Source organism: Sphaeramia orbicularis, chromosome 7 (genome assembly GCF_902148855.1).
Source record: "Sphaeramia orbicularis chromosome 7, fSphaOr1.1, whole genome shotgun sequence".
In the NCBI taxonomy this organism is placed as follows: Eukaryota; Metazoa; Chordata; class Actinopteri; order Kurtiformes; family Apogonidae; genus Sphaeramia; species Sphaeramia orbicularis.
This window is the reverse complement of record NC_043963.1, coordinates 16,476,928-16,504,118: the sequence shown is the minus strand read 5'-3', so window position 1 is coordinate 16,504,118 and position 27,191 is coordinate 16,476,928. Positions and strand designations below refer to the sequence as shown.

The 27,191-nt window shown below is 36.4% G+C and overlaps 2 protein-coding genes and 1 long non-coding RNA gene across 3 annotated transcripts; 2 read left to right on the top strand and 1 right to left on the bottom strand.

The window, feature by feature from the left end:
- The first annotated feature begins 216 nt into the window (after positions 1-216).
- LOC115421903 (uncharacterized) lies at positions 217-2,875 on the top strand. Its single transcript, XR_003935758.1, has 2 exons — positions 217-273; positions 1,435-2,875. It is a non-coding gene; the product is annotated as an uncharacterized LOC115421903 (long non-coding RNA).
- Positions 2,876-9,506: 6,631 nt separating this feature from the next.
- On the top strand, positions 9,507-13,052 carry selenok (selenoprotein K). Its single transcript, XM_030139576.1, has 4 exons — positions 9,507-9,634; positions 11,840-11,930; positions 12,730-12,804; positions 12,953-13,052. Exons 1-4 carry the CDS (start codon positions 9,619-9,621, stop codon positions 13,050-13,052), a joined length of 282 nt encoding a protein of 93 aa, XP_029995436.1. The 5' UTR covers positions 9,507-9,618.
- Positions 13,053-14,781: 1,729 nt separating this feature from the next.
- actr8 (actin related protein 8) lies at positions 14,782-26,824 on the bottom strand. The gene is made up of 13 exons (XM_030139575.1): positions 26,569-26,824; positions 24,159-24,329; positions 23,948-24,058; positions 22,888-22,992; positions 22,592-22,765; positions 21,317-21,410; positions 19,371-19,503; positions 18,807-18,960; positions 17,375-17,470; positions 17,107-17,247; positions 16,683-16,989; positions 15,385-15,548; positions 14,782-15,219 (listed from the first exon to the last, which is right to left on the bottom strand). Exons 1-13 carry the CDS (start codon positions 26,701-26,703, stop codon positions 15,076-15,078), a joined length of 1,929 nt encoding a protein of 642 aa, XP_029995435.1. The 5' UTR covers positions 26,704-26,824; the 3' UTR covers positions 14,782-15,075.
- Positions 26,825-27,191: the final 367 nt, after the last annotated feature.

Sequence of the window (27,191 nt, the reverse complement as noted above, 5' to 3'; positions counted from 1 at the left end):
AAAAAAAAAAAAAAGAAAAACTTGTATTTGTCATTATTTATAGGTTATTAAGTCATTATTTTACTGGTATGGCCTGCTTGAGATCAAACTGGGCTGAATATGGTCCCTGAACTAAAATGAGTTTGACAGCCCTGGTCTAATACTTCAGTTCAGTAGATGGCGGTAAAGCGGCGGTAAGCTAGTAACCAACTGTTAATAAAACCAAAGAAGAAGAAGTTTGAAAGAAGCAACGAAGAAGAAACAGCAGCTGCATTTTGATTGGCCGACACGTTTGTAAGTACATTGTTTTATTTTCTCTTTATTTAACATTTAATCACCATAACGTATATTTACAATAGAGTTCACAGTAACATTGTAGAAATTGACATGTGTTACTGTTTGTTCGTTAAAGTAACCAGGCTAAGGTTTGGTGCAGGTTAGCTAAACAAACATTACTCCTCAGGTTCTGGACAGTTTATGACCTGGTGACTTATTCTGCACGATGACGTCCGACTAAAACCATCGATTATTATATTTTTAATAAAACGTGACATCCCACATACAACAGACTAACGTGATTCTGCTGCTAATATGTATACCTACCTATCGATCATTTTATACCACTGTGAATAGTTAAATCTATAAAATAAAAAGAAATATATAAACATCGAAAGTGTCACCGTCAGCCTGTTTGTCCAATATTGTCAGTAATAAAATACAGAAATTAAGATGCACGGATTATTCAGACGGTAAACTGAGTGATAATCGTTTTATTACTTTTCAGTCACGAATGTCCATTTATTTCTTGTGAAAACTAGATTTTTGAAGTTACTGTTTTATCTGATTTTATTTTTATAGAGTTTCATCTTTAAGAAAACTGCGAAACTTTGTAAGTGTAAGAATTTTGGAATATGAAATGGTAGGTTTTTTTTGTTTTGTTTTTTTAAATTGTGGATCATTATGATTGGAACAGGAGCTGCCACAATTCTTTGATTAATCAGTTAGCTGTCAACTATTAAAGTATTACCAATTATTTTACTGATTACCCAGTTTGAGTCATTTGTTATAGGGAAAAAAATTTATTCCAGTTTTTGTGTGTTCCTCTACAAACTTTTTTTTTTTTTTTATAGTAGTTGTCATATAACAACTAAGATTTAATTCAGTTGTCAGGTTTAAAATCTGCATGTGCAGCTCTTGATGACAAGGAAGTAAGATGAATCAGGTCGCAGTTATTTCCATTATCGCATCCTGAAAAAAGAGTGGTTAATTGTTTTGACTAATTTTGTAGAGTTACAAGCCTGATGTAAAATTTTACTCGCGTTGGGTGAGTGAATAAAGCTTATTGTTGGCAAATATATGGCTGCCATCAGAATACAGTGGTGTTCAATAATCCATTTAAATAAACATATTCCTGCTTTGTATAACTATTTTCATATTGTTGCTTTTTCTGTGCAGATACGTAGGGTGCATGCAGCACCTTTCAAGGAGGCACTTCTGCACTTCACTGGACACCGCATTAAAGATAAATCATCAAATACACAAATCAAGATACAGAGTCAACTCAGTCTTTGTTAGATCAACAGGAGGGATTATCAGACAACTGGACAGAACAGACACCCTTCATCCTTAGCTCTAATATGAGTGAGTTAACGGACTTTGACAAAGGTCAAATAGTCGGTGCCCATGCTGCAGGACTGTCAGTCGAAGAGATCGCCAAGTTATGTGACGTGTCGAACGAGGCGGTCTTCGAAGTGTTGAGTATGTATAACATACCCATAAATAATGTATCGGCAGAGAAGAACAGTGAGCAAAGAGCAAAGAAGAGGAAAAGACAGAAAATAGCAGATGTTAATGGAAGAGCTGCCAGTGAGAAACCAACATCAGAGATTCCAGTAACTGAGTCTACAGTACAGACTACAGCTCCAGTGACTCCAATATCAGATTATCCAGATTCAGATGTCAACATGCAAAAGCAGGACTCTCATCAAGGAGGTGCCAATGACACACCAGTATTGGAGATTCCAGATCCAGAGACCCCATTTACAGAAACTCCAGACTCAGAGATTAACATATAAAAGCAGAAGACCTAAAGATCTGGATTCCAGAAAAAAAGGCCTGGGGCCACAATTTTAATACCTGGGAGTATAAAGTTGGCCTGAGTAATGACACAAAGTAAGAGAAAATGCTTTGAATTTAAGGTATTTTCTCAAAGCTAATATGTTTTTGTTTTAAAAGACAGACTATTTTCCTTTTTAAACTTTATTTTTTTGTTTTTTATGAAAAGAAATCACTTAAGAGACTAAATGACAAATAAGATCAGGTTAAAAAGATAAATAAATAGGGGGGGGATTGTGTCTCCAAAGTCTGTATTTGTCCTTTAAAATCACGGGGGTCTTTCAGAAATCCATTCAATTAGTGTTTGAATGCCAAGAAATAAGATAATGTTCTACAAAACAAAAAAACACTTAAGATTCATGCTGAAGTATAATTTTCAGTTTTCCCAAAAGTTTTTACATTCTTTGGTGTCTCAGAAGGAAATTCACACCTTCTATATTGTACATTTTCTGGAAAACTTTTATCCATTCAGTAACTTTTACAGTTTTATTTACTCAGCCATTTCCTTGCTATTGCCTTTTTACTCTATCATTGTATATATGTGACGTATCATATATAGCCTGTATCAAACATGTAAGTGACTGATTAAAAGCACATTGTATTCCTTAAAGAAAAATATTTTTGATGCCTTATCTCATAATGATGAGAATTAAGAGGTTATGAGATCCTTAGTAATATTTTAATACAAAATAGAGGAAGGAGAGAAATTGTATGAAATGATGTGTATCTTATGACACGGATTGTATTGAAATTAAAATCAGATAGAAATTTGTCACTTTTATTTAGTGTGATTATCATATCTGATATTGTTAATTCTTCACATGTGCTCTGAATGTGTGGTTTACTTTAGGTTATCTGATGAGCAGCTACAGTGACATGTGAACCAGTGACTCCCAATCTGATAAACTATAGCACTACATTAGAAAGATAAGATACACCTCATTATGTTCAACTTTAGGGCTTCCTCTTTTTTTTTTTTTTTTTTTAAGTGAACCTATGTGGGCACAAGTTTACTACTTATGTGAACTACATAGAATATTTAATCTTTCAGGACTTCAGGGGCTAAATCTCAGCAAAAGTGCTTTGTTGTTTTTTTTGTTGTTGTTTTTTTTGTTTGTTTTTTTCCGGAAAGTGCTTGGTGTATTTTGACTAAATGCCCAAGGAATAAAAAAAAAAATAGGTTTTTACTAATGGCTCATCCTCAGTTCAGTAGGTGGCGGTAATGCACCTTTAACCGCTAATTAAACCAAAGAAGAAGACGGCAAGCATGAAACACCAACGAAGAAGAAACAGCAGCAGCCGTTTGATCGACATGTTGATGAACAGCTGTAAGTTGAGTCGTGTTTTACGTCATCCTGACTGAATATTTATTACTTTTAGCACAAGTTCCTTTTATAGTTCACATTAATATGTAGGAATTTGACCTGTGATACAACGTCTTGTTACATGTGTTAGAGTAAACTGAGGCTGAGGTTTTGTGCAGGTAAACTAGCTACAAACGTCAGGTAAAAACCAAACATTACTCCTCAAATACTGTTCAGAGTTTGCGCCTGTGACTTATTTTTGCACAGTGACGTTCAGCTAAAATAATCGATCTTTGTAGCCTTAATAAAACCTTAAAATTTTCATGTAATTAACAGTTAATGCTGCAGCTAACTGTAAGGTTCATCTACCTGACAGAGCACCGAGGATCAGGAGGGGTTATACTGTGAATTAGAGACTAAATGTGCTCACCAAGTCAGAATTTTGCCCAAACATCAGAAATGAGGAAATATTGAAGATATTTTGGAGATTTTGCACATTAGAACAGAAAAGTGTCATCTAAACAAACACTCTAAAACAATTAAAACTTTTAAAGAGATGTACCAATTAACTAATATTCAAAAATATAGAGCTCAGGGTTGACTAAAGAAAATATTTGTTGAAAAGACTAGGATCAATATTGGTAGTTGAAATAAGGACATGATTTACATTAATTAAAATTAAGTATGTATTCTCTTATGTTGTATATCTTGCAATGATAACATTGAATATTTTTTTGTTTGCTTTTGTTTTCTTGTCTTTACTTCAGCCTAAACCCTTTCGGTCGCACTGTATATGGAACAATGGATATGTTGTTTTTGTTACTACTACTATAAAGACCACTTTTCAGGTCTGTTTTCACCTAGAAGTGTTAAATTTACTACATACAGTACTGTGCAAAAGTCTAGGACATCTTTAGCTGTGTTTTTGCTTTCAGGGTTGACATGTCCGGCTTGGCTTCTTTGTGTTTGGATATGCCAGTCCATTTATTTTCCAGTGTAAAAGTCCAAGTGTTCATCACAGTTCACGATTGTAATTCTAAATACTCTCGACATATAAACAAAATAGGCTTCTTAACACAAAAGAAGACATTCCAAAAGCCGACCAACTCAATCTCTTGCTTTCATGTTCCACGGTCTGAAAATTGTTTGGGGCTGTCCTCACACACACCTCGCCCACCTCACACAGCAGGTATATGTAAATTCGCCACGCCCAAGATGAATTGCACCTGTGGCAATCACAGCCACACCCACTAAACAATTAGTAAACTAAGGTCAAAACAAAAAGAGGAATAAACAAACAAAACTGTATTTTGGCTCTATTTATTTTTTTTATTCTCCAAATATGAGCACAGTCTTAAAAGACACACATAAACGAAGCTAAATGGATTGCAAAGGTTAAAGTGAATATTTAGTGTGACCCCTGAGCCTGTGATAAGAAGCAGTACAATTAGAAACATCTGACATGTGTTGAATGAAACCTGGTATAAAACATTAAAAAGATTAATTCAGTGAATAAATTTCATATTGTATGAACAAAAGGGTTAAAGGCATGTTGAGTACAAATAGAGGTCACACTAAATACTACCACTTTGGTTTATAGAAACTGTTTTTGGGTTGTTAGGTTGTTTGGTTTAATGCGATTGCTGTTCTTGACATAGATGGAAAGCCAGTTGTCTCAAACATCAGCAATTTTTTTCAATTCCTGAAAAAAACAATGTATTTTATTATTTTTTTAGTCTCTTGACCAGTTTTGTAGATTTACAAACCTGATGTAACATTTAATTTGCCCTGGGGTGAAACTGTAAACCTGACTGTTCATATTATGTGGCTTTTTTTCATGCAGAGACCAGAAACACTTCTATAGGACACAGATTTCTGCACTTCAGTGGACACCGTATAAAAGCCACTTTTCAAATACACAGCTACAATATTAGCTCGATCTACAGGAGGGATTACCAGACCGCTTCAGAAAAGACAGCCTTCACTCTCATCTCCAATATGAGTGAGTTAACAGACTTCGAGAGAGGTCAGATAGTCGGTGCTCATGCTGTAGGGCTGTCGGTCAAAGAGATAGCCCAGTTGTGTGACGTGTCCAGTCAGACAGTCCTCGAAGTATTGAATATGTATAACATACCTGTGAATAATGCATCAGCAGAGAAGACCAGCGAGCAAAGAGCAAAGAAGAAAAGGAAAAGACAAAAAATAGCTGATGCTAATGGAGGAGCTAACAGTCAGGCTATGTTGCTGAAATTGAGACGTTCAGTAACAGAGACTGTAGCATCAGAAAACACAGCATCAGAGACTCCAGTATCAGAAAATACGGAGATTCCTGTTACTGAGACTCAGTTTACATTGACTGCAGTATCAGAGAATCCAGATTCAGAGGTCAATACACAAAAGCTGGACTCTAATCAAGAAGCTGTTGGTGAGAAACCAGTCTCAGAGACCTCAAATCCTGAGACTCCAGGCACAGAGACTGATATGACGAAGCCAGAAGAAAACCTGAGGACCTGAACCCTGGATAAAAGATGCTTATATTTAAGATAGAATTTCACTTTATGGCCAATGTGTTTTTGTTGTAAAACGTTTGCTGCTGCTTTTCCACACTACTTTGGAGTTTTAACTTCCCAAAATTGGAGACTTTTGGAAATGCTGATGAGCCTGAGCTCTGACGTTATCTTTTCCTATGGACAAAAATCCAGACTTCTAGAGATTGTGCCGTACACCCCTGCATTTGCTGCCTGATGATGTTCTATCAGTCACAGATTTCATGTGACCCTTTTGAGAAGAAGACATCAGCCTTGACTACCAGTTGTTAATTCAACACCGATGCTAACATATAGCAGCAGTTCAGTTTTACCACCTCCTGGTTATGTCATGTATGTTAAGACATGGTAGAATGCACAGAGATTATTTCTAAAACTCTGCTAAACACTTAAGAGTGAAGTTTGTTTTCATTTATGTATTGTAAGTCTATATCCTAGTTAAAAAATAAAGTACAAACATTTCAGCTCATAAGGAAGCTCTGGAAATAGTTAATGAAATAATATACTGTTAATAGAAAGGAGGATGTTAAAGTGAACCCTGGAAAATCTCACCAAATATAAAACATCTGTATTTTAAATCAAATTTAATGAAGCTCTTCCAGGATGCTTGAGTTAATTTCATAAATGCGTAAATGTATGCGAACTGCAATCCACAGAATTTTAGTAATATGACTACTTGGAAAAGCAGGAGGTTAATGTATATGTTCATTTAAATGCACCTTAATCCATATATTTGTTTTTTGACAATGTTATGAATACAACCAACATGCAGTTTCAGTTTTACATGTTCTCTTTCTGGAGTAAGAGTTATGTTTGGTTTGACCATCAGAAGCAGCAGCAGATAGAGGCTTCTGACTCAAAGATGCACTGCCACCATGTTCTCCAGTTGTTTATTTATACATGATTATTCTCTTGTACATGTATAAATGAACAGGCACAAAAATGTGAAAAGATAACATCTGTTAACCTTCACAGTTCAGATGTGTAGTGGGTGTTTAATATTCACAACAGCACATTTTACCCCTTAGAATGTGTTTTTAATAACTCCACATTACTTCATTGATGCTTCTTCTGTCTAATTGTGGTACTGTGAAAAAGGAAATGTAAAAGGATAGTTTCATAAACATGCTGGAGAAATTGTATTTGGAAATAAAATAATAGATTACACATTTTACATGTACAAGTCAGTTTATTAATTTTACAAGCAGTAAAGTTGGAAAAAAAAATTAGAAGTTATGTATTGTTATTTTAATTGGGGTCGACACGATGGTGACCTGGGCTCAATTCCAACACCAGTCGATGGGGGTGGGACCTTTGTGTGTGAAGTTTGCGTGTTCTCCCCATGTCTGCGTGGGTTCTCTCCAGCTTCCCCCCACCATCCAAAGACATGCACTGATAGGTTAATCGGTTAATCTAAATTGCCCATAGGTGTGAATGTGAGAGTGATTGTTAGTCTCTATATATCAGCCCTGTGATGAACTGGTGACATGTCCAGGGTGTACCCCACCTCCACCCATAAGTAGCTGGAATAGGCTCCAGTGACCCCCGCGACCCTAGTGAGGATAAAGCAGGTTCAGACAATGAATGAATGCATGTTATTTTAATAAACCAAAAAAAAAAGTTAAATATGAACATTTGTCCACTTTTCTGACTGTGCACAAATTAAATCCTATACAATAAACATCTAAATTTGAACTGATATAGCAGTGACTTGATAATGAAAATAACACTGGTCAGCAACAAATTTATTGTTTAAGTTTTTTGAGCTGATTTAGGATAATTTTGGTGTGCTGAATCCAAAAATCACATTAATTTCGCTCAATCAGATCAACTTTCTGAACTATGCTACATATTGGCTTTTTAACATTTTTGCTTACATTTATGGGCATTTTCACATCATATGATACAAAATTATTTCATATTTCTTGCAATAAACGAGTTCTGAAGATTTTGCTTTTGCCAAATTATAATTAATGTTTTTTTTTTAATATTACAGGTGAATGAAATGGCTTTGACTAGAAGATCTGGCAAAAATAAGCCTGACGTATTCCGCTACATCTGCGGTGAATACACCATTGTACCTAACAGGAATCAAGTCACAAGTTTCATAAAGTGTGCTTACCAATCTTATTTTGGTATTAATTATATTTTGTGAGAAGATCAAATTTTTCAAAATCAAATTAGCAAAAAATCCTGACCTGATTGAGAAAAACAGATGTCATTTTTGGATTTAGCGGTGCAAAATGGTCCTAATTCAGTTGAAAAAACCTAGACAACTTGCAAAAAACATTTTTTTGTAACCCAGTGTAATCAGTACTGCAGTCCTATCTGTTGTGCCGAATTCTACTCCCTGCTGAAAACTGCATCCTAAGGCGCAGGTGATGTAGTTTTTAGCAGTATCCGCTTTTATCGTTACATATTTTGTGTTGTGTATCTAAGATTTAACTTCAGAAAGTTTTATATACTTTACAGTTTGCACATTCTTTAATATTAACCAGATAAAAAATAAAAACATATCTGCAATATCTTACAATATTATTCATTACCTAATTGCTACACAGCTATAATGGTATTAAGAGATTGAATATTCACAATTAATTTCATACCCTACAGTCAGAAAGGAGAAAAAGTTGTGACAGGGTGAATTTGTTGCACATTGTCCTCTTCATGGCTGATTTAGGAAGAGGGAGCAGCTTTCAGCAGGGAGTAGAATTCGGCACAACACTATCTACATGCACCAATCAGGGATATTTATGGATTTGTTGCATATGTTGCAAAAGTCGCTTGCAGTGAGATTAAAACCACATCTATACAATCCTGTTTAGTGTGATGCTGAAATAGTATCTGCTTTCACTACATCTGAAGTCTGTATTGCACTAAATGTAGGAGCTATATTTTCTTCACTGTCTCAGAAAGAACACTGTTCATGTCTATCAGTTACCTCTTCAAAAGAAAATTATTTTCCTTGCATATAATTTTTTCACTGCATCCATAAGCAGATTACAACAAAACCAAACTGATTCAATCTATATGTATATTGAATGATCATGTATATGTACTTTTCTTAACCTGATGCTTGTTTATTTGTGTAAATGTATCAGCTTTCATGTATAATGCGTCGTTGCGTCAGACCAAGTGACGCTGACGTGCTGCGTCATTCATAAACACAGCTGTGAATGTTGTTAAAACAAAGATCCTCTACCTCTATGGAAAGATAGTGCATTGTAGTAGTCCCCGCCGTAATTTTTACGTTCAAGAGAAACGAATTGTGTTGCTAATATCGCGAGAGTTTGTTGACAGGGTTCAAACAAAGTCGATTTTCTCCAGCTTTGTGTGTCTGAGAAATTCGATTTTTTTTTTTTTTTGTCAGAATGTTCATAAGATATCCTAATTGTGAAAGACTTGTCAAAGTTTATTTGAACGTCTTCGAGGTGAAAGAATCTGCCAAAATCTGTAAATCACGTCCACCTCTTCCATTGGAATGAATGGAGAAGATTCTGACACTGTTCTCCCATAGACGAGAGATGATGGGCGTGGTCAGTGACGAAACCACATGACTGGTAAATACGCCGTCACCCGGATCTTTCCCTAGTCAACCATCTTATCCTGTTACGGTCTCGGTTGTCCAATGGTGGAGTTTTCCGGAAACACCGAACACCAGAACAGTCGTAACGATGTACGTGTCAGGTGGTAAGTGGTTTGTCTAATACTAAAACGCATTTTAATCTTTAACACGAAAATACTTACTCATAATAGACACAGTATTTCCCTGTAGAATATTTAATGTTAAAATGCACACTAATGACTCAGCGGTAAAGTGTCAAATAAATATACAGCTTGTGATGCTAATGTTAGCCATTAGCCTGCTAGCTTAGCTGGAAGTGCGTAGCAAGAAGAACTGAGTTACATTTAATGCGAAACAGTTTTCTATGGTTGGCTATTAATTGATTTGTTAATTACAATAAAATGGTTAAGGTAAGGAAAAATTTGTGTTTATTTAAACTATTGTCAGCTATTAAGTGGAAACTGGATGTCATTGTAAGAAAATGCCATAAATACAGAAGGGAGATTACAAAATAAATGCTACTAACAAAGTGTATCACGATCATAACCAAATCGTCCACCGGTCTAGAAGGAATAACAACGCACTGAGTTATAAACAAGATTCTCACCCATCATGTTTTTCAGCCACAGTCCCAGTATAGAAAGGCTGTGATCACTTTTGACACAACTGAACAACGTAGCAGAGACTTCATTTCCCATCTCCCTTTCAATCTATGTAAAACTCAAATGTTTTTGTAAATTGTAAGAAATGCTTGGATCAAAAAATCGAACCTTACGCTGCAGGAGAGTTTTCTTTCTAAGCAAAATTCCAATATGTGACCTGTTCTTGCAGTGTGTTAATTGTGATTGTGTAGTCAAATGTCTTGCAGATTTAGTTAAGAAGGGGTGTTTTATTCTTATTCTTATTATTATTATCATTATTATTATTATTATTATTGTTGTCATGTTTTGTCTTTAGTTCATTTATCCAGAAATTAATCCACTAAAATTGTAAATTGTCCTTTAAATTTAAAGAAAGGTATATCTAATTTTTGGCCACACCGCCCATCTCTACCATGAACTTGTACATTCTACTTACACATTCTGTAAACTTGTACACTGAGAACACTTGCATCAAACGTCACATGTAACAAGTTACAGCTTAAGACACATTCCAGAAATTACTGATTTAGGTCTGCATCTTGGCTCAGATAGAGACCTATTACTGAAACAGGCTTCTTAACTGGGAAAGAGGGAACATGTAAAAATCCTACATAAGTTTAACTGTTTTTATTTACATAGTAATAGTTAATAGTCACACTGGTTTATTAATTTAAGTATTTCTTGCTTTAACCCAGATATTTAATCTTGGTTATCTTGTTATTAAATGGCATCTCAGGTATTGGGACTAAATATTCCATGGTAGGTAGTGTATTATGAGTCTATATTTTACAGGAGGACAAACCTCTGTTTAGAAATAAGGACCCAACAAAATGACAGTTTATTAATTTTATTTGATAGAGAGAATGGTTTGGAGAAGCAGTTTTGTAATGTGGGCAGAATCCCGGACACCATCACCTCATAACATTGTAACCTAAACTACTTGTTTGTTATTTATGGTAAAGTAGAGACATACAAGTTTATGTTGTCAGATTAACACAGAAACTGTGATGGTCCCCAAGGGCACAAGCTTTGGCCAATGAACTTAGATTTGCCAAGATCTGAAACTCCGTATGGCTCCATTGCAACTGAAACACCCAGCAACAGAACGATTCAGTAGTTACTTCTGTATATATCAGCAGAGCAAAAATGTCCACCATTTTGGACTGAAAACAGCATCAGAAACCACTAGAGAATCGAGTATCTTAAAATGCAATGCTTCTGAGTTTAATTGAACTTCTCTCTAAAAATACTAAGTCAATAATAAGTGTTCTTGAGGTCCTTGTGTAGCTTTTGTTTAATTACTAAAAACACATTTTTCCAGACAGACAACTTGATTGTAGTTGCAGTTTACAGGTTACATTAAGACCACAGTTTAAATGACTTGCACGGTGCTTGATGAAGTTTGCTGTTTTACTGAGTAGGCTAACATTTAGCATTACCTCACATGTGATCCCTTGCAGCTCGCCCATTTTTATCCAAATATAGGCACTTCTTTCTCCTAAAACCCTGCATGGCAAACCCTAACTTCTAAAACAGTTCCCACATTCACTAAAACAGTCAATGGATGATCTTATTGAAATTTAAAATATTAACTAAAATCCTTCATATGCACATGAATAATTAAAAATGGAAACGGCATAGTAGATTGATTTAACCTGATTCCCGCTCCCTTTCTCTTCATGTTTTCAGGTCGGGTCCTGGAGAGCAGGTCCCAGTTACCATGGGGACTGTCTACACTGACTGATTTCTTCTGGGGAGTGGTGGAGTTTATTGGCCTCTTGTAAGTTTGTTTCTTTATTTCGAATTTGCATTAAAACCAAACAACATGAAGTGGGATGAAGTTTAATTTATTATAATCTCCTGCCACTTACCCGATCCTTCAACTACCCTAAATTGCTACACAAAACACAAAATTGCAATAGACTGTCCATTTTGCAGCAGCATTTTACATTAAAGTAAACTCTGCCCTTTTCATGGCAGTAATAGTTCACATATCAAAAATAAACTCTGCCCATTTCATTACAATAAACATATTAAAAAACAAAAATAAACTCACTACACAATGCGAACTATGAATCCACTAGTAGTTTGTTTAGAGCAGCTTGTAGAAGTTGAAACACCTCCAAAATGTAATCATTTGTTCCTTGTACCAGTATCAACATTACCTGAAAATTTCATCTAAATCCATCCATAACTTTTTGAGTTATCTTGCTAACAGACAGACAAACCCCAATGAAAACATAACCTCTGCCATTCCTTGGCGGAGGTAATTAATGTTTTGTAGATTTCAAGAGGGAGCTTTTACTCAAGGGTTGAAGGACGGAGGGTGTTGTTCAGAATGTGAAGCTGCTTAGTGAGATTAGTCTGCATCAGTAAAGTTGACATTGTTACTTATAATGGGATGGAAAAAGAACCTTAACCACATCACTAGTGACCTGGTTCTACTGAGGTACCATTACGTTTTACTTGTTTCTTGATAGTTCAACTTTAAATTATTCTTGGAGTTTACAGTAAAACTTACATCTTTGGGAGAGAAATTATCAGCAGTTAACACTTTGTGCCTCCTTGTATTGTAACAGTTTCAAGACGTTAATTGACCCTGATCTGACCAAGGATGGAAGGGCTAGTACATCACTGTTCTCTGATGGCAGAAGGTAGGTTTCTGTGATAGAAATCATTTGTCAAACAGTAGACGCATGTTCAGTACTATATTCATGCAACATTATGAAGATTTTATTACAGATCACATCTTTAACTTTGATTAAAAAGTTAATGTTTCTTCCTTCTTCCTTGCATCTGTAGTCCTCCTGGTCCCCCTGGTGGCAGAAGACGGATGGGAAGAATAATGCATGGAGGCGGTCCCAACGCCCCACCGATGGGTGGAGGAGGATGAGGAAGGTAAGAGACACATTTTATATTACTTATTGCATAAAACCCTGCTGTTATAATGGCACAATCAGACCACACAATACTTGACTGTACGTCACTGGACCATCATAGTAGTGTACCATTTTTCTGAAGTGATCCTGGCCCAGTAAAATCTGAATTTATCAAATTAAGTTTATTCCCCCTTACAATTGTAAATAATAGCAAATTAAGTTGAAAACCCACCCTAGAATTAATTTTTTACCTGCACCAAAAATAATGTAATTCACAGAAATGTTTTACGTCAAAAACCACCTTTCTTAAAGCTATGAGAGACTTTAGTCAGCAATTTTTCATCAAATCTGTAAAACCCCAGTCATATCCTAAGTATCACAAATCCCTAAGTCTTTCTGTGATTACTCACCTGAATCTCTTCCCTCACACTGAACATTTTTGAAGTGTACTCCACCATAAACAAACCATGCGTTTACACACAGAGCTGGTAGGTAACTCAGGCATCTTCATAATTTTGTTGCAATGTGCATTGTGGAGCTCCAGCCATTTCCGTGTCATGTTTTTTGCAGCCATATGATACCATATGGTTGCACTGCCGCTGCCAGGCAGCTGCGTGAACCTCTGCTTCCCACAATGCACATCGCGACAAAATTCTGAAGATGCCCGAGTTACCTACCAGCTCTGTTTGTAAACACATGATTTGTTTATGGTGGAGTACACTTCAAAAATGTTCAGTGTGAGGGAAGAGATTCAGGTGAGTAATCACAGAAAGACTTAGGGATTTGTGATACTTAGGCTATGACTGAGGTTTTACAGATCTAATGAAAAATTGCTGACGAAAGTCTCCCGCAGCTTTAAAGTACATAGTCTGAATTTTATTAACCCTTGTGTCCTCCTCAAATGTACTACCATCATGGCAAAAATGTACAAAAAAAACCCCTATTAACTCATATGTCCATATTTTTTGGCTTTTTTTCATGAATCTCAACTCAAAACTTTCAGTCATAATCAGGGTTTTTAACCATTTAACTGCCAGTTTATTACAAAAACAAATCATTTTCTGTATAAAGGGCGGATGGGGCACAGGTGGTGGTTAAAATCTTGAATGTCAGATGATGTAATTTGTCAGTTACTCCCTCTGGACACCTTCGTGGCTAAAAATGCCTCATTGATTTCCATTAAAACTTTTTTTTTTTTTTTTTTTTTAAATCTGACTGCCATTACAGTATACAACAATGCAATCTATCAACATTTCACTTTGAAGAAAAGTACTGATAATTGACATTTCTACTGTATTCTACAAGATTCAAACATTTTTCGATTGTAGGCTGATGCATGAAATTATTCAATGGATGGGATTTGTTTGAAGTAATTTTAAAAACATCCAATTCATCAGTGTGAACATTTATTGTACAAACTAACTCCTTCCTTCCCTCCCTCTCTCTCTCCTTCAGGTAAACGCCTACACACACAGTGTAGGCATGGGGCCTGTCCTGTAACATTTACAGTGCTGAAGCCCCCCTTCCATTGGCTGCCGCTGCCACAAGCAGTTTATTGACACCTTCCTGGGAATTCCTACCTGTAGGGGCCAGGACGGCCGATGCAGCAGCTCAACACATCACTTCCTCCTCCACCTCCTTCTTCCCTCCTTTCTTTTCACTTTTCTGTCACACAAATCTCCGTAGGTGTGTCACACCTAGGAAATGATATTTGTTTTGTATCCCCTGGTTGAATAAAAATTTGCGCTGTTAAAATACATCACGGTTGAGTTTATTTTTACAGCAGAATGATGTTATCGTGTCTGAATTCTCTTCTGTCATTGGATCTGGTTAAGTCTTTAAAAACACTCATCAGATGCTTTGAATTTCTGCACATAACTGATTTCAATTAACTAAAACCAAATAATCTACAAACAGTTCCAAATGTACAAACACAGAAAAAGCACAGTAATAACAGATTATTAACAAGATTACAAAATGTCCTCATCTGGGTTTTAAATGTAAACCCGTTAAAAGTCTCAAAGCTTCCAAACGCGTGATTGAATTTCACCAGACAAAGGCAGCTCTCTCTCGCAGCATTCGGACACCAAAGCGCTGCCACTCTCCCTGATGGATCCACATCTCCTGAGTGGTGTCCAGACACGCCAGCACTGCTCCACCCTTCCACGATATCAGCCGGGGGTCCATGTCCTGGACAACGTACAATCAATGAATTACAAAAGCTGAAAGATCAACATGCCTCTCCTCTAGTCTCCTGATCTGTGAGCTGTACAAGAATTTCTTCAACACTGCACAGAAATAAATGCAGAAGTATCACTCCTACTGAAAACCTTTTCTATGTGCATTGTTTGTTACCTTTGGCCGTGTGATGACCTCAACGTTGTCTACGAGCCTTCTGAAAGACGGCGGCATCTTGTTGATGATGCGGTGAAGCAGGAACTCCTGAGCACCGTGAAACATGAGCCCTCCTCCCACCACCAGGATGGAGCTGTACATTTTTCGTTTGGTCTCATCAGACGCTGTCAAGATAAAAAAAAGTGCGTTTTGGAACTCAAGATTTTGTTCATTTTTACTTACTTTGCAAAGTCTCTACTCTCCTGAATGAGCAACAGATGTGTTTGAGTAAGGTTAGATTCCAGCTCACTGTCAAAAATGTGTTTTGGTCAGATGCTTATCAGATGTGTAGGCAGTCTCGGAATATGCACATAAATACACATTTACCAGTTTTACCAGACAGACAAAAGTTTAATCCTAATATAATAGTTCATCAGGAGACCACTCACAGCCTCTAAAATTTGGGGGCTGAGAAGGTAAGCTTATTCTATGCAATACACCATTCTTAAAAGACTGATATCTACAGTTACCTGATGTATTGCATGTGTCTTCCCATAATGCACTCGTTCTTCATTTGTATATCATCTTTCTTCACTTTATTTTACGTATCATCTTATAATGGAAATTGAATGATTAACAGCAACCGTTTCAGTAATTTTTTCAATCATTTTTACATTCACTTTCAAATCTTTTAAGCAATTGAGCTATTTTCTAAGGACAATAATAATGTAGGTTCAAAATCATGCAAAAAAAAAAACAGCAAAAAGGGTTTGGAAAAATAACAATAAGCCTACAAACCTTAGAAAGAAATGCAAACTAAGTAATACTAAGACTCCAATTTGAGAATTACTTGTCAACCCTGTAAATTTTAGAGGTTTACTCTCTGGTTTTGTGAATTTTATTACAGACAAAATTCAGGAATGAAAATTTCAGCTTTGATGTGTGGATTTATAGTTGATTTTTGCTTCAGGATAAACTGAAAACCCACCCTAGAATTAATTTCTTTTACTGCTCCAAAAGTAAAATACTGTAATTTACTTCACTGAAATGTTTGAGGTGAAAACCACCTTTCTTGAAGTACATGGTCTGAATTTTATTGAAGACATTCTACAGCCTAAAAGCTGTAACTTAATACTTATTTTAGCTTGAGCCTTACTTTTAATGTGTGGAAATTACTTCTATTTCATCATATGTTCTGGTGTGATCATATATTTTTCAAACCTTTTACTGAATTACTTTACCATGAAAATACAGTGTTTGAAATTCCATGACTCCAAATTTTTCCTGACTGTGGGACCCCTGTATTTGTCTTTTCTTACCACAGCAGTCGATGCTATGCAGGATGGCCTTATCCAGACCTAGTGCTTTGCTCTCGAACTGGCTCATGATAGCAGTCTTCCTGGAGAGGTGAGCGGACAGGGGCTCTTCCATATCTCCTGCCCCTATCAGGCACTCCGCCTGGGCAGGTCCGAGTTCCATCTCCCCCTGAGCCCCTCCGATCCCGATGCTGCCACAGCCCCTGGGCAGGTCCGAGATATCCCCACTCCCCACCTGACCGCTCATATCACCGTCCAGAGCTCCGCCTGGTCTGGAGAGCGCTTTACGGTCCGCAGCCGATTTGGAGGACTAATGGAAAGAGAGGAAGAGGAAGCAAAAGAGGAAAACGGCCAAAGGGCATCAGTTTAAGGAGAGATTTAATAACGTATAATAAAATATCTCTAGTTACTCCTCAGTGTGCACTACCTGGTCCTGTTTGCTCTGTGTGGCCAGCAGGTAGTGTTCATCATGAGGGTCCTCAGAGTCACCTTGAGAGCGGTACTGAAGCAATGTCATCTTCTGACCAACGATGCCAAATGTGGTTGGGTAGAAAAGACCCATCGGTGCCTGAAGAGGAGACACAAACATGAATGAAAAATTGACAAAAACAAAATGAATACAAACATTATATGTCAAGTATTTTACTATGAAACTTAAAACAGCATTTTGTTATACTGCTGTTCGAATGAAGTACCTGCAACTTCTCATCCCCTAGTCGAATCTGGTAGAGTAGAGCCGGGCCTTCTGGGAAACGGGTCTGGAATTCATGGTCTTGTAGCCCTGATATGTCCTAATGAAGTCACAGTGACAAGCACAACAAAACACACAATAAAGTAACGCCAGAAAACCTCAATACTGCTCCGAACTCTGGTTATTTAACAACAAACAGAACTTTAAGACCTAACCTGTAAGACCTAACAACAAAAAGTATCATCTGATCTAAAATCTTTAATACCTGTTGATCCACTAATCCTATCAATACATGTAAATAATTGGTATAAAATGCAGTTTGTCATCTGTTCATGGTCATCAGATATGACCCATTTGGACGTTCAGGGGCTCCATAGTGAATGTGGAAACACTTATCTTCTACAACACTGATTCACCAATAAAAGGGATGCAGTCTGATATATAACAGTGATTGTAGGTGCTTGTTTTTATGTTCAGTTTTCTGATATAATACCCTTCAAATTTACTCTGAGCTTTTATGAACGTCTACATCATCACTTAGGAAAGGTTAAACAGAGAGAAAATTTCATGTAGAAGTCACCACAAAAATAGATAAACTGGAAGAAAACTCCGGGACACTCTCTTTAAACATTAAAATGCCTTTATTACCATGGCACGGTCATATCTAGACCTTAAACACTTATACGCGTTTTGGCTTCAAGTTTTCATCAGGAAGTCAAAAAAACCTCCCTGATGAAGTGTTTTTTAAAGTCTAGATATGACCATGCCATGGTAATAAAGGCATTTTTATATTAATTTTATTTTTTTTTTAGCACTTTATTTTTGTTTATTTTCTGTACATTACAAAACAAAACAAACATAGGGGACATTTGGGATACATTGACCATAATAAACCTTGTGACTAACAATTGTTTTTAGTAGTGTGACATTGAAATGAAAATTGTTCATTTCTTCCATTTATCATGACACTGTTCTTCTTCAGTCCTCAGTCTATGGGTCAGAATCTCCATCTCAAATATTCCATTTACAGTTTGTATCCAGTCGTTAGTTGTAGGTGGTTCTAATCTGCACCATGTTTTGGTAAAAGTCTTTTTACAGGCTGCTAATAGTATTTTAAACAAATATCTATAATTTTTTCTTACATTATTAACAATAATAAGCATTTTAATGTTTAGAGTGCCCTGGAGTTTTCTTCCAGTTTGTTATCTACTTTATGAATCCCTTTTTCCAAAGAACACCTCGAACAAACTCTCATTTAATCCTAGAAACATTCCTTCCCATGAATTTTTTTTTCCACCACAAAAATACTTCTACGTAGGTCTATGATTGTTAAAAAGAGTCAGCTTTCTGAGGCCTCCCTTCAAACCACAAACTGTGCACATGCATTTATTCATGGTTTTGGCGTTGAGCACACAAACACCCACTTCCACACTCACTTGGTTGAGGTGGCAGAAGGTCTCTTTCAGATGCTGCAGGAGCTGACAGTCCAGTCTGCTGGACAGCTGACAGTCTCTGTAGGGAAAACCGGCCCTCTGGAGGAGCCAGAGGAAGGTCCGAGTCACATCTGAGCCGCCGTAAGCCAAACACAACCTGACAAGTCCAACAGAATCAGATCAAACATGTCCTTGATACAGCATATGATTCTATCTTTTCATCTGAAAAACCAAATGTGATTTCAAACTAACATGTACAAAAGCTGAGACAATGTACACTTTTGTTGTTGAAACCCAAATCCAGTCAACTATGGGTGGGTGTGAAACAGGGAATGGGGGCAGTTACAAAACAGTTGGTGTTCTATGCAGGTCGATAACTCAATACATGTTTCCCAACATTTACAACAAATCTGGATTCTCAAAGAATGTCAAAATTGCAGTTACTAATGAACGAACACCATTTAACCAGAATCCTATGTGCAATTTGCAGTTTTGAGATTCTTGCATAAGAGTTCTAAGAATAAGTGTTTTCATACGGGCTATTTTATCACAACATTCTTGGCCAACCTGGAGTTGCGGTGTGACACTCCGTCCTCAACACAACACAGACTTGTTTTCTGGTCTCCGACATCCACAACACAAGCGCTGCTCAACCCGCTGCCAAATGTAGCACAAACTGACTCCTGATGCACGATGATCGCTACGTACAAAGAAAAGGACAAAGATAATATGATACAGGTGACAAAAGATATGCTCACACTGCAGGCAAAGTGACACAAATCTGATCCTTTCACCCATAAGTGACAGATCTGTTTTTTTCCCCCATTCACATATCACATGGAGTTTGTCCTTCTAAATCCAGATCCAGGCCACTTTGATATGTGGTCCTGAATCAGATATGATGTGATCTTTTTCAATGTGATCTCAGTCTGAACAGGTAGAGCTGGATTTTTACATCTTTTCAATGCTTGAAATGGAGATTCATCACATATATGTCCTAAAGGGAGGCACTCATATGGTTTGAGGTAGTTAAATTATAAATTATAGTTATAGAGTCGCGGAAAAAAATATTAGACCACCCTTGTTTTCTTCAATTTCTTGTTCATTTTAATGCCTGGTACAACTAAAGGTACATTTGTTTGGACAAATATAATGATAACAATAAAAATAGCTCACAAGAGTTTAATTTCAGAGCTGATATCTATCCATTTTCCATGTTTTCTTGATAATAACTGTTACGTGCCAGGATCACTTCAGTTCTTACATCAATATCTATGGCATTGTACTGACAAAAACAGTGCTTTTAGGCATTCCATGTTTTCTTTTCTGTCTGTTTTAGTCACATGATACACACAGGAGTTAGTGCTTGATTGCATAACCACTGTTTGACGACTTTTGATGGTCTAATTATTTTTTCCTGCGACTGTACATAAATGCAGCAGTAAATTGAGTTTTTTAAATTTAAAAGTAAGTTTTTGAATAAACATCTTTTAATTGTAGAAGAGTCTTTTCACTGTGTGTATTAGTACTTTTACTGAAGACAATGATTCGAGCAGTTTTAAGTTCACAGCTTTTGAAGGTTAACAGTTAAAAGTTAAAAGTTAACTCGCGTCATTATCCCTGTGGGGAAATTCAGTCTCTGCGTAGGATAAGCATCAGCACATAACACACACATTAGGAGCAGTGAGCTGCTATTGAAGACAAACTCCAGATCTTCATCAGTTCTGTGGTCAAGGGCATCAACAGGAGAATTAACCTATGAGCACCTGTTTTTAAACCTTTCATCTTTTTGTGGATGGGTCTCAGTTTTGGACAACTTCATGGTAGAATTTGATATTGGCCCGATTTAAAAAAAATAAAAATAAAAATCAAGATGTGTTTAAAGACTTTGTAAGACATTTTAAGACCATTTTGAGCACTTGGTAGACCCACTGTCTGGAGCTAGATTTTGGTGATACAACAAAGTGTCATCTACAGAGCACAGAAAATCATCAGCTGACTTCTTTCATCATTCCAGGACATTCCAGACACCCACTAACACAACAAAGCTAACAATATTTGACTTCAGGGAGGGAATACAGGTGAAAAAAAAAATCATGAACCATCAGACTTCTGAACACTTTGTTTCCTGAGGCTATCCAGTATCTAAACCAAAACACATAAATGACTAATTTACTGTTTTTGAGTTATAAATTTTTGATGCTGCAGTATATAGAGTATTGTATTGCTGAACACTGTGAAATACGATTAACTTGTATTTATGTGTTTTATATTATATGTTATACCGATACACTTTCTCCTGCCCTCAATGCATGATTGGAATGCAGTTGATTGCGAGTTAGTTTAAATGTTGCATATATTTGTGTTGTTTATATTTTTAAGCACCACTGGGATGGGCACCCACTATTTTGTCAAATTCAAAACAATTATGATATTCTTCTAATTTTATTATCTTCTTTTCCAAATTTTAGATTCTCGGGGAAATCCTGCATACAGCCAAGTATGTACAATACCTGAGAATCCCATATTGAGCAGCAGCATGTTGACCACTTCTTTGATGTGCTGCCTGTTGTAGATGTCAGGGACCAATAAGATGCATCTGTAATACTGAAAACCATTCAGAAAAAGACAGTGGTGGCTGCTGTTAGTCAATGTTTTTAAATATATAGTATTTAACTTCTGCTGCTAGGCGTCTCCCAGTTAACACAACAGCAAAAGATAATAGTTGCTGCATAATTTCAGATCAGTCACTACCTTTAACAATAGTTGAAACAAAGGCTATGAACACAAACACTGGATGGCTGAATAAAGAAAAGGAAATGACTTGGATGTCACTCACCAAAAGAGCTAATACTTTCATTTGCACTATGTTTGGTGACATGCAGTATACAGGGTGGGGAAGCAAAATTTACAATATTTTGAGGCAGGGATTGAAAGACAGTGTATGACCAATTAGTTTATTGAAAGTCATGAGAATTTGTTTGCCACAAGAAAATTGACATAATAGAAAATGTTTTTATTCTATGTGTCCTCCTTCTTTCTCAATAACTGCCTTCACACGCTTCCTGAAACTTGCGCAAGTGTTCCTCAAATATTCAGGTGACAACTTCTCCCATTCTTCTTTAATAGTATCTTCCAGACTTTCTCGCAATAGTTTTGCTCATAGTCATTCTCTTCTTTACATTATAAACAGTCTTTATGGACACTCCAACTATTTCTGAAATCTCCTTTGGTGTGACGAGTGCATTCAGCAAATCACACACTCTTTGACGTTTGCTTTCCTGATTACTCATATGGGCAAAAGTTTCTGAAAAGGTATGGATAATAGTGTTAGGTACGATTATGACATCAATATATGTTTGGTTTCAAAACAATTGACATAGTGCCTGCTGAGAAAAAAACAACTAAATGTTCATTGTAAATTTTGCTTCCCCACCCTGTATTAATATTATATCATTTCATTCTAGTAAAATGTTATGACAATATGGACTTGTCAACTTGAAAAAAATTGTTGGAAACATTTTAAGGAATGCAAGTACAAAGGCAAACAAAATGTAACTCATATGAATAGTTTATTTACTGCATTTTGATCACAGTGAATCAATTCTACGTAACCAGCTTAACAACGGCAGACATTCAAATATATCACTGTGATCCATTTACATCCCTTCATCAGTGTTTTTTCACTAAATTTCAAACATTAGTTCATTCATTAGAATCAAATTATCTTTATATTCATCCCTCTGAAAAAAAAAACAGAAATACATAGGCTCACAGCTGACTTGTACCTTTAGGTCTTTGAGGGGAATCTCCAGATGCTTTTGAATGATGTGACTCCAGATTGTCTCGAGGTCAGCCAGGACAGCGGTCAGAGACCCTCCAGGACCTGAGTGGACATTGAGCTGACCTCTGACGACAGGCCAGTGGATGTTGTAACAGTCCGATGGATTCACATGAAGAGCCTGCATTATAAGATGAATGGATGGAGTGAGAAACAGGGCAGCGCAAAGGAGGTAATGTGGGGAAATAATTAAAAGTCAAACGTTCACTTTAGGACTATAGATTTGAGTACACATGCACTGACCTCCTCTCCAACCAGGTGAGGAGGATGATGGGATGTGTTGGTCCACTTCACCCTGGAGCTGCTGTCTAGGACAGCTGGACGAATCTGACAGTTATACGCCCTGGCCTAAAAAAGGACCGACAACATTTAAAAAGCTTATTCCATACTTCCTGTAGATATAAAACATAGGCTGCAGGTGCTATTCAGCAAACAACTTTCATAGATAGATCAATAAAATGAGGACCCAGGAACAGCATCCACAGGAGATGTATCATAAACTTTTATTACTTTTGGAATAAGGTCAAAACATCCGATAGAGTAAAAGAAAAATGTGAAAACTAGTTAGATGGCCAAAAAATTGGCTTTACTCTGAGAGGTAGCAAAATACATTTCTACAAAACAATGGTAGAAATTCACATTATCATTTATCTTTGTTTTTTGTGGTGTTACACTGAACACTTATCCTTCATGTAAATGGTGGAAGACATATTCTGACACTTTGAGTACTAACACCACCCTGTGAAAATGCTCTAAAATGCTCTAATACTCACTAAAAATGTACTTAAGTAAAGGTAATTGAGTTAAAATGTGCTTAGAAAATAAAAAATAAAGCTAACAGTGCAGTAAATTGGCCTGTGTCAGTGATTTGTTATACTAGTTATACTATGTACTATGTGTCCATTTCTTTACTGTCACTTTATTGCTAGAGATGTTTGAACTATTCTATGTAGTACTATAATACAAATATCATGCTGGTACTCGAGTCCTGTTTTACATTCCATATTCTTAGATTGTTTGCAATGTATTTCCAAACTTATCCAAGGGAGTTTTCAGAGTTTATTATGTCTCAAGGAATATTTAATCCTTCAGTTTATCAAACACTATCAACACATCTGGAGACATGTGATTATCACCAGACAAGGAGGCAATTAGAAACAGTAATCTGAGGAGTAACTTAAACTGTCAGACAAATGTAGTGGAGTAGAAAGTATTTACTTCTGAGATGGATGGAAATTTTCATATAGAACACAAGTATTGAGTAAAAGTACTTTCATTAGGACACTGCCAAATATACACACACCTGTTCAGCAGACACCGGCGTCCTCCGCACTCCATTCGACATCTTTTTGGACCAAATGGCCTGGTCGACCATTTTAAGCCCATTCTGCCTCTGTTCATTGCTCTCTGATTTCTGTCAACAGAGATAAAAAAAAGAAAGTAAATTAAAAAGTAACAATTACACAGATGCAAGACACTGAAAAACAGGTGTTAAGTGGTCGTGAATGGCGTACATTCAATCCCTCTCGCAACAGCCAGGGGTCTTCATATCTGGGTTGTCCACTTTGCTTGTGTCTGCGAGCGATAACATGTGGGACTGTCACTGGAAGAGTGTCTGTAGCTCTGCCAATGCAAAGCGTCCTGGAACCCGGGTGGACGACAATTATAAAGTTGCTTTGTATTTGCTGCGAAGAAAGGAAAAAGCTTAATTTGAGATGATTACAGTCATAATCATCAGCATCATTGTCCTTGAGCCACACCTCACACAACACTTTACCACATGCAGGTCACCAACCTTAAAACCAGCATCCCAAGATATTATGACACAGGTGTCACAGGAGGCAGAAAGATACAGCATTACCTTTTGGTCAGTAGCAGTGACCCAGAAACATTCACATTACTCATACCAAGTGAACAACAAAGTCACTTTGGTCAAAATTAGTGCTGTATAATAAATGGCATTGCATTAATAATAACAATATCAGCCTTTCCAGTTATATATTTACATAAGATTGTATTTTTTATTTTTTTTTTAAAAAGGTCCAGACTGGAGGTGGCCTAAATGCAGAAATCAAAACAAATAAACAACTTCTTGTTGTCTGTTGTTATGTTGGATGTAGTGACAATGAGCAAATGCACCTACTGTGTGAAACATGCAAAAACAAAAGTCAGGTCAATTTTTTTGTCATTTTTAAAGTATTTGTTTGACTTGGTATCTCCAAATGAGTAGCATGCACATTTTCCACAAAAGATGCTGACTCAAATCACAATATCGGCTCTAATAACTTTAATAGAATGTTTTCACCAATTTGTAATATTATAGACAAAAATAAAGGGACCCGGTAGTTTAGTGGTTTTGGGTGATTTCTTTAACTTTTGCTAAGCTAGAAAGGTAATTTGATGTTTTCATGATAAGGACTTCAAAAAAATATTTATTGCGGTCATATTTTTGGCTGCATCATCAAGCTCTATTTTTAATACACGACTTTTATTTGTGACAGTGTTTCTAAATTCTTACTTAAGTGTCTAGAAATCCCTCCCCTTATTCATGATTTACAGGCATCTATTGGCAAATTTAATCCTGTCTTGGAGGTCTACAAACAATTCTTTGGACATCATGACTTGGTTTGTGCTCTGACGTGAACTGTCAACTACTGGACCTTATACAGACAAGTGTGTGTTTTTCCTAATTATGTCCAATCAACTGAATTGACTACAGGTGGACTCCAAATACAGTTGTTAAAATGTCTGAAGCATGAGGAAAAAAACAGGACGCACATACACTCAATTTACAGCATGTACATGTTATATATGTTTTCTCCAATTAATACATTTCAAACAGCTTTTTTCACATTGTCATTATGAGTTATTGCATGTAAAATAAAAAATAAAGAAAGAAAGAAAGAAGTGTAGTGCTGTGAATACTTTCCGGATGCACTATGTATTCCCCAAGATATTCTGTTAGAATCAGAATCAGCTTTATTAGCCAAGTATGTGAACACATACAAGGAATTTGGCTTCGGTTTTTACATTGCTCACAACATACAGTTCCGACATGAACCCAGACAACATGTGGACCTAGACATAATATAGACAATATAGACAAACAGTCCACTAGAGACAGAGACAACAGTGGGTTGAGATTTACAGTGGATTTACAATGTAATATGTACAGAGTGTAAATTGAAGTTTTTATCCAGTGAGTGGATGTGTGAATCTGGTCTATTAAAAATATATGTTTATGTATATATTATTTACAGTGGGTTTTACATTGTAATATGTACAGAAAGTGCAAATTGAAGTATTTACACAGTGAGTGGATATGTACAGGAATACAGTCTGTAAAAATATGTTTGTGTGTATATATATATATGTATATATATATATATATATATATATATATATATATATATATATATATATATATATATATATTATTGTAGAGCAAATACAGTTTTTTGTTGTTGTTTCATTTATTTATTTATTTTTACATAGTGCAAATTTGTCAGTTTTAGCAAAATAAAAGTTTGTGAGTTGGCGAATTGGAGTCAGGGGGTGCTGACACTGGATGGGTCATGAAGTGTATAGTGTTCATCTGAGTGACGGTCTGGGGGAGAAAAAAAAAAACACATTTATCCTCCTCTTGACAAATTTCACCAAGTTAAATATAGTATATTACCCTTTTTCCATTTCCTAATTACAAGACGCATAAAAGGTTAGAACAAAAAAAAAAAGTTTGGGTTATCAGTAAATCCAAACATACACAGAATTAGGGACCACAGGATGGAGCAGCATGGTTGGTGTATAATTCTTAAGCGTGTCCAAGTAGAGGACATTGGACTTATTAAATCCCAGAAATGTAATATAAGACGAAATAAACATGAATACTGAGCTATGCAGCAGCAGTATAAGAATCCGTCTCACCTCCTGCAGAGGTTCTGGAATCGCCGGGGGAGCGATGGGTCTCTTCACCCCGCGTTGCTGCTCCTTCTCCCTCTCCTTGTCTCGCTCTTTGTCTTTTTCCTTCCCGTTTTCCTGCTCTTTTTCAGCCTGTGTCATCGCCACTGTCAATTAACATCAACTAACACATCAGAAACATTGAAAAAAAAGCCGCAAAGGTGGAATAACAACCCTGAATTGGCTGCCTGAATGAAAAGTTAGTCCAGTGGCAGATACAGCTTCCGTGTCTGGTCACGTGGTACAGAACAACGATTTTTATTTGACCGTGAGGGGAGAGCTCACGTCCAATGAAATGTCGCGTATTTATTAATTTATTAAATAATGTCTTTACTCATTTCCTTATAGTTTTAACTTGTCTTTTAATGCATATTTCTTATAAAATCAACCAAAAAGTATTCGAAAATTCAACATAAAATACAGCACAATTATATGACTTTTAATTACCTCTGTGCCTGATATTCTTGAGGGAAAATAAACAAAAATGAATCAATATTTACTCAACTGGGAGACTAAAAATTCAAGGGTAAATAATTACTTACCTGAGCCCTGTGGTTATTCAGTAAAAACTGTCTTTGTAGACGTGTTTC

Coding starts and splice junctions, on each gene's coding strand:
- actr8 (XM_030139575.1), bottom strand. CDS start 26,703: ATGACACAGGCTGAAAAAGAGCAGGAAAACGGGAAGGAAAAAGACAAA. Junction 24,059..24,158: donor TGTTGCGAGAGGGATTGAAT/GTACGCCATTCA, acceptor CTCTGTTGACAG/AAATCAGAGAGCAATGAACA. Junction 17,471..18,806: donor CCTTCTGCCACCTCAACCAA/GTGAGTGTGGAA, acceptor TGACTTCATTAG/GACATATCAGGGCTACAAGA.